General features: G+C 40.9%; 1 protein-coding gene across 1 annotated transcript in view; it reads left to right on the top strand.

Annotated features, from left to right (window-relative positions):
• VAV1 (vav guanine nucleotide exchange factor 1) overlaps positions 1 to 12,804 on the top strand; it is a 409,433-nt gene that overhangs the window by 270,833 nt on the left and 125,796 nt on the right. Inside the window, exons 12-14 of the mRNA XM_069230534.1 lie at positions 5,331 to 5,417; positions 5,746 to 5,831; positions 6,963 to 7,095. Coding sequence (XP_069086635.1) covers positions 5,331 to 5,417; positions 5,746 to 5,831; positions 6,963 to 7,095 — 306 coding nt within the window. The remainder of the gene's footprint in view (positions 1 to 5,330; positions 5,418 to 5,745; positions 5,832 to 6,962; positions 7,096 to 12,804) is intronic.

Here is a 12,804-nt window from a genome sequence, read left to right as displayed (position 1 = left end):
AGTCCTGGTGGAATTTTGCTTGTTGAATCTGTGGACCCACCCTCAAGGAAGTCCCTAAATAGCCCTACAAGGGGTTTGGTCACCTAGTAAGGTGACCAACTATCAGGAGCGGGCTTTGACATAATCAGATGCTCCCATGGACCTCTTCACATCTTGGGTTCAAAATGGCAGAATCAAGTGGCCACCTGGAGGAGCTTTGGGCACCACCCCTGGGGTGGTGATGGACAGGGGAGTGTTCACTCCCCTTTCCTTTGTCCAGTTTCGAGCCACAGCAGGTACCTGGGGTCTCTTGACTGGTGTAAACAAGTTTATGTAGGGAGGACACAAAATGTGCCCTTCAAAGCAAACTAGTGGCTTGGGGAGGCTACCCCTTCCAACCTTGTAACACCTATTTCCAAGGGAGAGGGTGCTACCTCCTTCTCCCACAGGAAAACTTTTGTTCTGCCTTCCCCTGCCTGAACTGGTCAAGCAGCAGGAGGACAGAAACCTGTCTGAGGGGTGACAGCAGCGCGAGCTGCCCGCAAAATCCCAGAAGACTGGTAGGAGCAATACAGGGGATCCTCTAAGGAGCCCTCAGAGTGCCTGAAATCATACAACCAAATCTGGCATCAGTATTGGGTTATGATTCTGACATGTTTGATACCAAACCTGCCCATGTTCAGAGTTAACATTGTGTAGCTGGACACAGGTAGTGAAGTGACCTGTGTCCAGTACACAGGTAAAACGGCTTCCATGCACTTACGAAGTCCAGCCCAATCGATCTAGAGTTTAAAGGGGCACCTCTCCTCATGCAAGGGTGCCTACACACACAGGGACCTGCACTCTGCCCTCTGGGCTAGGAGGGCCTACCACAGGTTACTTACTATGACCTGCTGCAGTGACGTGGTGAAAGGATGTATGCACCGTTTCACGCAGTCCGCAATGGCAGGCCTACAGAACCATTTTGCATGGGCTCCCATGGGGGGCGCAATACATGCTGCAGCCCATGGAGGACCACTGGTGCCCCAATGCCCTTGGTACCTAAGTACCATAGACTAGGGACTAATAAAGGGCACCAGTATGACAATTGTGGAGTGTGCAAAAGTCATAGGCAACCAAATTTAGAGGGAGAGAGCACTATCACTTCAGTCCTGGTTAGCAGGATCACACTGAAAACACTCTAAGCACACTAATAGCAGGCAAAAAGTGGGGGTTACCATGCCAAGAGTACCTATCCTACAGTTCCTACTGCAGTCTAAATAAGAGTAGGGAAAGTACTTTACCTCAAACATTTTACATATATCAGTAACAACATGATAGTAGAAAAATATTAAACTCAATAGAAAAATACAAAATATTATTTAACATAAATAGGTATGAATTGAAAAATAGAAAATAAGCACTTTACATAATTACTATTTATGAAATTATTATCAATGAGTAAATAATTGTTATTCAGTTATCAACTAACTTCCCATCCAATACCCCTACAAACCTAGCAGGCCACAGCTAAAATATAACGTAAAAATAACTATTTCATAATTTTCACATGGAAAATCAAATAATGATTAAAGAAAAATTAATACTTAATTGTTAACTATCAATTAACTTCCCAGCCTATACCCAAAAAAACCTAGCAGCTCACAACTGAAATATAATTTAAAAAAAATAATTAAATATTCCATAATTTAAACATTTAAAATTAAATAAAATAATTACCCTGCAAATAAGTAATAATATATGAATTATTGATATTATTGAAAACTATATTTAAAAGATATTATTAAAGAAAATATTACTTACCTAAAAAAACAATATTATTGTCAACGATATTTGTGCATCACAATATTTGTGTAACAGAATATTTATTTTCCGGTATTTCTGCCTCTCAATATTTTTCATCTGATATTCTGTCCAGACACCGTCACCACAAGGTGAAGGAATCATAGCATCACTCCAAAACCTCCTCTAAAGATGGTAAATAACCTCAAATATTTACTGAGGCCAAATAAATATTGAGTGAGGGTGGCACAGTATATTGATGGTTACTCAGTAGTTGGGGCAAGGTGTCAAAATAGGGCAAGCAGGTCCAGCTTAAAGGCAACAAAGTTTCATCTGTAATTAAACTTACACCTATATCAACCCACATGTACAAGTTACTGGGACAAACACTGACAACAACTGTTGTGCAGTATGGCATGAGAGTCAACAAAAATTGAAAGTTGATAAAAGTTTGGAGATGCCTAGTAAAATTAGTCTAACGCTTAGATTGTTTTTCTGGGTTGTTGAAAAGGAAAAGGAAACAATGGAAGAAGTGGGAGAGACCACATCAATGGGCAAAGGTATGGAAACTTCCTCCTAGTGTTGTATGCAGCATCAAGATAAGTGTATGGCATCAAGAGACATTGGTGAGGGGGGGACAGATAATACTAGAGGTATACTCTGACTCATACAACAAATGGGAGTGGGTCTGACTTCATGGAATCCCAAGAGAGCTGTTTACTGAATAAACACAAGATTTTGTCTCGGCACATTTATTAACAGAAAAAAAACAGGGGTGTGTTTGTAGACTTTAACCTTGAAACACTATCTTAACAGAAAGTGGAAGTGTAGAAAGAACCATATCTTCACTTAAGCACACTAATGATACTTTAGAGAGCATGATACTGAATCTAACTGCAGAACCTAAAACCAGTTTTAAAACAGCTGAAAAATATCTTAGAGTGTTACAGGAAGTCTGTACACTTCTAGAGAGAAAAACATTAGTTGGGAAACAGAGCTTCCTTACCTGGAAACGCTATGCCGGAAACTAAATTATACGTTGGAGAAAATACTCAGGCTATTTCTAGAATTAGGACACAAGAAAAGTGAATTCTGGAAAACCAAGAAAGGACTTAAAATCACTATAAGGGAAATAACCTCATATTATTACTATTAAAAAATACCAGAAGGTCTAGATGGTAATGACTTTAAACATTTTGTAATAACCCTCACCAATGGATTCATTTTTAAGAACAATTCAAAAGTAAATCTTGGCAAAGGAATTCAGAGAGTAAGCTGAGACCTGTTAGAAGAAATCCTAATAGACAAAACCCTAGGAAAAGTTTGGTAAATCTGCAGCTCTGCTGAGTTAAAGAGCAAATATTGGGATTAGCATTGAAGGAAAAATCAGTATAGCTGAGAGGCCATATGGGTTTGATATGTTCAGATATTTGGCAGGCCACTGAAGAGAGGCAGTGGAACATGGATAAGACAGTGTAAGACCATCAACAACTTGGGGTAAAGGTGCAGATAAAGTTTCTTATAATCTTAAGAGTAATGTGGCAAAACAAAATGCATGATTGTTAGAATGTAGAAGAAGCTAATTTTCAAAAAAGTGAAATAAAAATAAGTAAAGCAGGAATGGCTGGGGGAATGGTAGGATTAGCAGCCATGTACCCTCATATGAATGACTTACTTTCTTTCACTAATTTACCTGTGTACAATTTCCTCTTTCTGGTATTTTGGGTAAATGTCAGCAGTGCCTCAACTGGCACTGAGTTTGTGCCTTCAATAGAGAATATTCCTGGGGGAAGGAGAAGAACATATAGGTAGAAATCCAATAAAAAGCTTTAGTCCTCATGCACCAGCATTTGGAAACAATAGCTTAAGGGTAAATGATACAATTGAACGATGGTGAGTATGTAGAGTAACTCTTTTTGTCATGAAATATGAATGGCTTGAAAATCAAGAGAAACCAAAGATTGGTATTAAAATATTTGGAACAATGCTATGCACAGATTACAATATTGTGAGAACTTCATTTGACCAGCAGAGAATGCAAAGTTTTATTTAGGGGTGAAAGATGGGTACAGCATATTGTATGCTCCAACCAAACCGGTGTAACAAAAGTGGTTCTACTAGTGACAAGACAAAACCCGGATATAGAAATAATACAGACTAAGGGCCTGATTAGGTGTTCGGGAGTTGAACCGCCACAATTCCAATACTCCAATGTTGGGGCGACTGTCAAGCCGGCGGCCTCACCATCGTCATCTTATGATGTTTCCACTGGGCTGACCGTCAGAAACTGTATTACGACATTTCAGCTGGTCAGGCCAGTGGAAACAGTGCACCGGCATTGGCCTCGGCCTCCTTAGGGAGCCAAGGCCAATGCCTTTGCACACAGCAGCCTTGGAATGTGCACTGACTGCATAGCAGACCGTGCGTATTCTGAGGGTTCTGACGGGGGGACCCCTGCACTGAATTTCCACCAGCCTTCCATGGCAGTGACCCCGTTCGTTAGAATTGCAAGAATTTAGGTGTACTTGTTGTATGGAGGGAACACAAGGGGGAGCGAACAGGTTATAACTATCCTTCAAAGAAATATGGACCTTACTCAAGATTTGAAATTATGCAAACCCTGTGTTTTTTTCAAATCTCAGGGTCTGCATTTGCAAAACGGTTTTGTACATAAGGTCCTAAATAATCTTAGAACTCACTAAAAGTCAAAATATTTTCAAAACAAATGGCAATTAGCCTTTGTTAACACATGTAAACATGCACTTTTTACTGTTGTGGAGTATATAAAATATGTTTCTTATATTTTTTTTAAATGGTAATGTTTTTGAGTGTCAAGAGTGAGGGACAGTACACAAAATATATTTTGTAAATACAAGCAACTCATTTTTTAGTATGTGACAACATTCGGGAGGTTGTTAAGAAGACAGAAGTCCTCGCTTGAAAAGCTGCCTTCAGTGTTTTGATCTCTTTAGCATGTCACGGGACTAAAGCAGTCAATCCTAGGATGATATAGTTTACTTAGATGAAAAGATTATATGGGCCCTCAAATCCTGCTACGCCAGGCAAATGTGTGAATGTGGCTGGTTTTAAGACCCCAATCGTAAATAGTAGTGCAAAGCAGCTTGGAAATGTTATTTTCATGCCTGTGACGGGGATACAGAAGTGCTCCTTTCTCCCTGTCAGGCTTCTGAAATGTGAAGAAGGACCATACTCATTCAGTCAGGCCAAAAGGATGTAGAAATATTAAATTTTTCAAAATTTTACATAGACAAAATATATTTAGTTTTTGAGCATGTGTTCCTCATCCCATTCTGATTATTTCTTGATCTTTCTACAGATGTTTTGTGGTCTTTTATTTCTTTATTGCTTTTGAGTGCCATTGTCATCAGAATGCCTACATGTAATTTAGAATGTATAGGCTCAATTCTGAATGTAATTGCTATGGAGCGTGGACCTGACTAAAATGTTGATGCCTGTGCTCTGAGCTCATCAAAGGTTACACAAGCTACCCTTGCTCTGATGCATTGCTCAATTGGATGGAATCATTTCAAAATGTTTTTGTCTCCTAGGATTTAGCACAATGTGTGAATGAAGTGAAGCGAGATAACGAAACGCTACGGCAGATCACCAACTTCCAGCTGTCCATAGAGAACCTGGTAGGTGCAGGGCTGGGCCTGAATCTGATTTGGTAATGTTTGCACTACTGATGGGTGTTTGTTGTGAGACCCAACCACAGAGACCCAGCCACAGACCTTGTCAGAGCTTGAGTGAGTATGTATTCCTCAGTTTGGCACAGCTCAAATGCCGATTCAATGTGTGACTTTTGATACATCCCTTTTTTTCAGGTACCTATACATTGTCAGCCAGGTCTTCTGTAGACTCTGTTGACCTTGGCCAATCACCTCTATCCCTCGGGTCGCAAGTCTGACCCAAGCTCTGCCTTAGAGTCAGAGACAAACTGTAATCTAGTTCCTTTTCTCGTAGAATGAATCGTTGGCACACTATGGTAGACCGAAAACAGATGGGGAACTAAAGATCACCAGCGTGGAGAAGCGATCAAAAATGGACCGGTGAGAAGTCCTTTGGAGGACATGCGTTCCCATGCTAGAATACAGGACCACTGTAGTCTGCACGTGGCCATCGGTGGGCGGTGGCACATATCCTTCTAAGTGAATGGTTCCCCTATGGGGTACTCTAAGCTAACACTAGGAATCAGTGCCTAGTCACGTGGGGTCTGAACTGGGGCGTTAGGGGCTGCAGAGGGCCAGTGTGATTGAAATAGCATCACTTTGGGGAGGGCTACTGTGATGTGTATGTGTCTAGTAAAGATAGGGCCAGGCTTCTGTCCTAACGTCTTACTCTTGCTGCTCTATGCAACATCTCTTCTACACTCTCACCCCTTTTGGAGGTCACCTCGGTTGTACCCTCACCTTCCCACTCCTCTGACATTTTGTCTCTTTTACATCATTTCATTCCATTATGTCTAAAATGTGACCTTGCTCATATCTTCCCACCTTTCTAAAATATAGACTTCTAAGCTCGGCCATCTAAGATGCTTATCCTCTTTCCTCTGCCCTGACTGAACCCCTTGACTATTCTATCTTTACTTTTTCTGTTGCTGTTGGGTCTTTTGTTTCCTAGCTTGTTATCGCATGGCCCCTCTCCCAGTTCATTTTTCTCAGGCCTCTGTGATGTGCCGCCCGTCCTACTTTTTAAACTTCACTCCTCTGAAATGCACCATGCCATCTGTCCTCCCAGTTCCGTGCCTGATACGTATGGCCTCTCTTCAGTGCTGTCAATCTTACTCTCTAATATGTCATCCCTCTCCTAGTCGCTATACTTTGACACTTGTCTCTCTTTTAGTCTTTCCCCTATGAGGTTTAAAATCTCATTTGACCTCTGCCTTCTGATATTTGACCGCTCACCTATCCCCCTCCCTTAGCCAGTCCTCTCTGGGATACGACCTCTGTTCTAGCATTTCCCTGCTGAGAAATGGCCTATTTTCCCCTTAAAGTTGTGACTTCTCTCCTAGCCACTACCCTCTAAAATATAGCCCCCGTCTCACCTATCCATCTCTGAAATAGGGCCTTTCACCTAAACTCTCCACTTGGAGATATGGCCCACTCGTAGACTTTCCTCTGTGACATATGGCCTCTTTTATAGCTTCTCCACTCTGAGAAGTTGTCTCTCTGTGTCTTCAGGTATGCCTTTCTCCTGGACAAGGCCTTACTCCTCTGCAAGAGGAAAGGGGAGACATTTGAGATGAAGGACTTCATTAATCTGCCCAATTTCCAAATCCGGGATGATTCTGCTGGAGAAAGAGACAATAAGAAGGTAATTAATTATCTGGATGGAGGGGAATAGGCAAATACGGACAAAGAAGGTTGTTTGTTCTGCTGCATCAGAAAGAGTACCGACGCTTAGAAGTTGAGGACCCACAGTGTGATGGGTGGTGGGCAGTGCTCTAATTTATGGAAGGATGTGTGTAAGGCCACCATAGTTTTTGATTATAGTAGTACTGTAGTGTGGCGGGATGGGAGGTATTGTTGATTTTAAGGAAGGAGGCAGAAATTTATGTTGCACCTATCCTTGTTTAATGCTAATAAAAATGCATCTGCAGAAAATGTGCTTTGAAGAAAAGATTTCTCCCCTTATTGCATCGCTGCTAGTAATATCAGGAACTAAAAGTATTTTTGACGTTAACCATTACTGCTTCTTGTAGATTTAGGTTATTATGGGAGTTTTGAAGATTAGAATGAGGAATAACATGCAGTTGTGTTTTCCTCTACATCAGAACCGCATGTTTCCCCCTTTTCCAAACTCATTTCCCTATGCACATTCATCCAACATTCCTCCAAGTCATTCATAGAGGTATTTGAGCAGTGTTTACTATGGATCAGTGCACAGTTTGCTAACTCAGGAACTGAACCTGATTTCAAATTGCCACAGAATTCAGAAGAAATCTGGCTTTTCTTCACTTCACAAGATGTGCAAAACAACTTGGAGTGCAAATGTACAAAAATAATAATACTCTCCCTACATTTTTCAGTATTGATTTATGTCAAAAGTATGGAAGTAGTTTGTATCATACCTTATAGGTCATGTTTGGTTTGGATAGTGTTTGTTAGTAACAAAATTATCTCACTACATACAAAATAACATTTTGCATGGCTGATGGCAAAGGAAAATCATTAAACTATGCAATCTTTGCTAAGGGAGACATATTTGAACTTTGCAAAACTTTGCATTAAAAAAATTCACTTCACAACTTCCAAATTTGACAATGTTTCTCACATGGTAATGTGATTGTTGATTCCGGTCTCTTACTATTATAAAACTATAAATGTACCAACTGTACCTTGCAAAGTTTAAACACAAGTGAAATAGTCCCTGCAAAGGAGATGGAGGCTTTCCAAAAACAAGAAAAAAGTGCTTAATTTAGTAGTCTTTGAAATATAAGGAGTAGATGGCCATTCTTTCCTGAAAATGCAAGAAACTATTTTCTAAAATGTGAGCAATTTATTGCAAGGTGTGTGGCTATCCCAAACCCACAGAACATTTTGTGTACGAGTTAAAACTTAGAGGCTTTGTTATGTTTGGCTACAAAACTACATCTGCCAACACCAGGCAAATCAAGAAGAAACTTTACTTCCTTCTGATTTGTAATTTTAACCATGGCAGTAGCAGTGCATTTGCATTCAGAATTAGAGATGTGGAACCAAAAATAATATAGTACAAGCCACAGTAAATTCGCTGGAGGAAGTAAGCAAGTTCCAGTTTCATTGACAAATTGAGGACCACTGGAAGGCATATTGCACATAGAAATGGGGATCCATAGATAGATGGTCGTAGATACAAAAGCGCATCCACAATTTCAAGGCCAGTAGAATGCACTCTCAGTTTATACTAGCTTCCCCGCTGGATATGCATCAATTCACACTATTCATTCAAAAGAAGGGAGAGGGGCACAGTTTTGAATTTAATCCAATGTTCTTACATTTCCTTCCATTATATGTACACTCTGTCCACAATTTGTTTTATGATGGCAAATCACCTCTTTTTGGGACTTCAAATGTCTGTGGTTCAGTCACTAAAACCAGGAATAAAACAGTAAGTACTTTTTCTAAAAAAACAAAAAAAGCATAACTCAAGGTTTTTCAAGTAGGTTCTTGATACACTACTAACCTAACTACATCTACCTTCATTGCCACATTTGTTTCCTGAAACTTCCTCTAGCCTGAATCAATGTGTGTACCTAAATTATGAATACATTTCTCAGCACATTGATTTGAACTATTTTACACATTTGATAAAAAAGCAAGTTTCACCATAACAAATCATTTTAATGGTATTCTACAATGTATTCAACCATAAATAATTTACAGTTCATATCAGTCAGCTACTTTCAATACTCCTTCTATAATTTATTTCGATCCAAGGATCATACTTGGTGTATTTTCAGACCTGTCCCTGCAATCCTGCATTACCAAGTGAAGCCTTTCTTCTAGGAGTAAAAATCTTCACAAATGCCTTCTTCGACTTATTCCTAATTTCTTTAAAACAAAAATCATATACTCATCATCATATATTCAATCCCATACATCGTCACATAATATTTTATGTAGTTTTCCTAAAGCAGATAGCCATCCTGAGATGGCATACCACAATAATGCCTGAAATGTAGGTACCCTGCAATCACAGTATTTGCAATTAAAATACAACTTTTCCCATTGAGGGGTTCCATTCAAATTCACCTTTCAAACACATATATCCACAAAATTAATCATACATCCAAGAAGCAGGGTTTTAACACAACCTATATATTCAGGTAAAATCTCACATTTAAATGTCTGATAATCGTAAGTGTCAGTCAATTATTCATGAAAATACACCTGCATCTCCTCATCTGCATTTAAACCTTTTTTACAGCTATGAAATGGTGGATCTGTAATGTCTTTAGCTGTCTCGTTTTATTATAAATCTCCACCTCTTCTGTGTAGGTGCGCTATTAATAATCCAGTACATTTAATTTTGGAAATGTCAGACTCATTATCTGCTTTCCCAAAATGCACTGTCAAACAGTGGCTCTTGTACCCTGTTTCTCAGAGCTCTCAAGTGCGCCTGCCTCCTGGCTTTGATTTTTCTGATTGTTGAGCCCGCGTGCGTTGACAAAAACAGATAACGTATGCAACACGTAAAGCTTTTTATGGTTTAAGAAGAATACTTTGAACACCTAAGTGGAAGGTCATAAAGCAAATTTGAAGCAACAGGATAATCATTGACTTGGGGGTAATTTTATGTTTTTTTTCTTGATCAAATACCCATACATTTTACAATTAATCGATATGACTTTATGATGGATAAGTGCTACTGTTCACTTTGCCGCTGCTTTTTGATATAGATAAAGAATCTTGCTGAAAATAGCTTCAAATTGGGGCAACTAAGGTCATGAGGAGATTGGTGCCTAGAATGTGATTTTGAATGGAGACACGATGTAAATAGTTGTATTTGAAATGAAATCTATGATTGTAGGGTACCTACATTTCAGGTGTTTTTATGGTATACTGTTTCAGGATGGATGTGTGCTCTACGAAAACTGCGTACAAATAGTCTGCAATGAATGGGATTAAATGCATGCTGAAGAATATATGGCAATTTCTTTAGAAATAAGAACCAAGTTGAAGCTGTTATTTGTGAAGTTGTTTACTCCTTGTAAAAAGGCTTTTCTCAGTAATGGGGCATTACTAGCACCCCAGTGTACTAAAACTAAACTAAGCATGCTTGTTGGGCCGAAAATCTTAAAGGGGTGTATTGAGTTAAACTCACTGATATGAACTGTATGTTACTTATGTTTTACTGAAAATAGTAGAATGGCATTACAAATGGTTTGATATGGTGAATCATTATATAGCCAGATGTATATTATTCTTGTTCAAATCAACATGCATAAAAATTGGCTCATAATTTAAGTGCACAGGTTGATTCAGGCAAGAGAAGGTTGCAGTAAAAAAACCTGGATACATAGAAATATTTAAGGTCTCACTATGAGTTTGGCAATCTCTGGACGAATAATGCGGGCCTATGGAGCAAAGACCGCCACAATTCCACCTGCACCGCCAGGCAGCACAGACCGCTGCGGTCAAGAGGCAGCACAAGCAGGCCGGCGGAGCGTGTCTTGCTGCCGGACACATTATGAGGTTACACACCACCAATGTGACCGTGGCGGTCCAACCACCACATTTCAACAGGCGGAAACTGGGAGTAGAAGGGAAGACGCTCACCTGCAGGCAGCCTTACATGTTCGGTGCCGCCATGGAGCCCATCACACACGTCCTGCCACTGCTGCTGATAATCGATGAAGCCCAAAATCCATGCTGCCATGGGTGCAACCAACAGTAAGTACACACACCTACGTGTGTCATTAGGCTGAACAGTAGATCATCACATGGAACACAAACACCACTCCCAATAAACAGCCATGTAATGGACACACACATCACCTATATTGCAACACAATGGAAGAACAGTGGGATGCACACTAGACAGAGAGACAAATATACCAAGCTCACTATGCAAACAATACCTGCACAATAGGGATGGGAACATCAGGAACACTCAGGGAAGGAGGCTGCAGTGCAGCACATATCACTTTGCACATGCCCCTTAAACAACATTTGCACAGGAACTGTCCCTACATGTATCTCAGGGACAAACAATACTAGACCCAAACGACATGCCTATCTGCACAATGTGGAATTGCAAGTCAACAAAGCACATACAAATTCAACTGCATGAGACATACCCCTACATGAAGTAGCTGCAAGTTACACACAGCTAAATGGACACATGCACAGTCAAATGCAAACAAAGGTAGCTCAATCAAACACACTTCATGTCTGCACAAACAAAACAGAAGCTGCCACACATTAGATGCATCTATAAATCCATGTCAGGGGGACAAGTCTAACACCATACATGCTCACATTGGACAACACAAGATGAAATACTTACCATAACAAACATTACACAATGCCATGATACCACCATTGCACTTATACCCACATATCCATACAGTCAACATATATTCTTGTCTTGGCGGACACCAGCACTGCACACAAAGTCAGATACCGCAAACAACAGCAAATGGATCAGCAAGCAGGCTGCAACACACACAACTCTACGCAGACAACACAAGTCACTCAGGAACAACCTAAATGTAGAAAAAGAATTGCAGGACAAATGTGTACCCATCACAACAAATGTTTGGGTTTATTAACTTTAAACTTGAAAAGTCCAAGGCCATCGGCCAGTCCATGTGGTTCTGCACAGGGAACATCACTGTGCCGTCACTTAACTCCTAACTGCCAGGGAACCTCCACAGGAAGGGGCATCAAGTGGGCAGGCAGGCACCTCAGGGATCATCTTTCGGAGGTGGAGGTGGGTCGGATATGAGATGGGTAGGCTTTGGTTTGGAAGGGGTGGGCTGCTTCTTAGGAGGGGGGGGCTGCTTCTTATGGGTAGGAGTCTGGGTGCTTGCAGGAGGGGCAGATGTGACAGGGGAAGACTTGGAGGTGGAAGGGAGAGGTTGGGAGCTGGGTCGGGCCTCTTGGGTTTGGGATGGTGGGTGGTTGGAACAGGGGAAAGGTCAAGGTCAAACCAAAAAACCTTCTTAGGTACGCGGGACAGTCAGCAGAAGGGGATGTGGATTTGCAGGTCGAGGGAGTGGTTGTCTGCTGTGATGGTGTGGATATCATGGGTGTGCACGTGTGGGAGGTACGCTTGTGTTAGTATGGTGTCTGTTGCGTGGGTGAGTGGGTGCGTTTGTGCATATAAGGGGCTGGTATTTGGAGGTGCTGGGAGATGGAGTGGTGGTTGTGTGTGTGTGTGTTGAGATGGTGTCTGCGGGTATGCTGGATGTAATGGATGGCTGTGTGTCTGTTTGGGTGGTGTCTGTGGGTATGGTAGGGGTGGTGGATGTCTGTGTGTCTGTTGGGGTGGTGTCTGTTGGTATCCTGGGTGTGGTGGGTGTGTTACTGACTGTTG

The sequence above is a fragment of the Pleurodeles waltl genome, chromosome 4_2, assembly GCF_031143425.1.
Source record: "Pleurodeles waltl isolate 20211129_DDA chromosome 4_2, aPleWal1.hap1.20221129, whole genome shotgun sequence".
NCBI lineage: Eukaryota > Metazoa > Chordata > Amphibia > Caudata > Salamandridae > Pleurodeles > Pleurodeles waltl.
The sequence above is the reverse complement of the archived record's forward strand: the minus strand, read 5'-3'. Positions and strand labels throughout refer to the sequence as shown.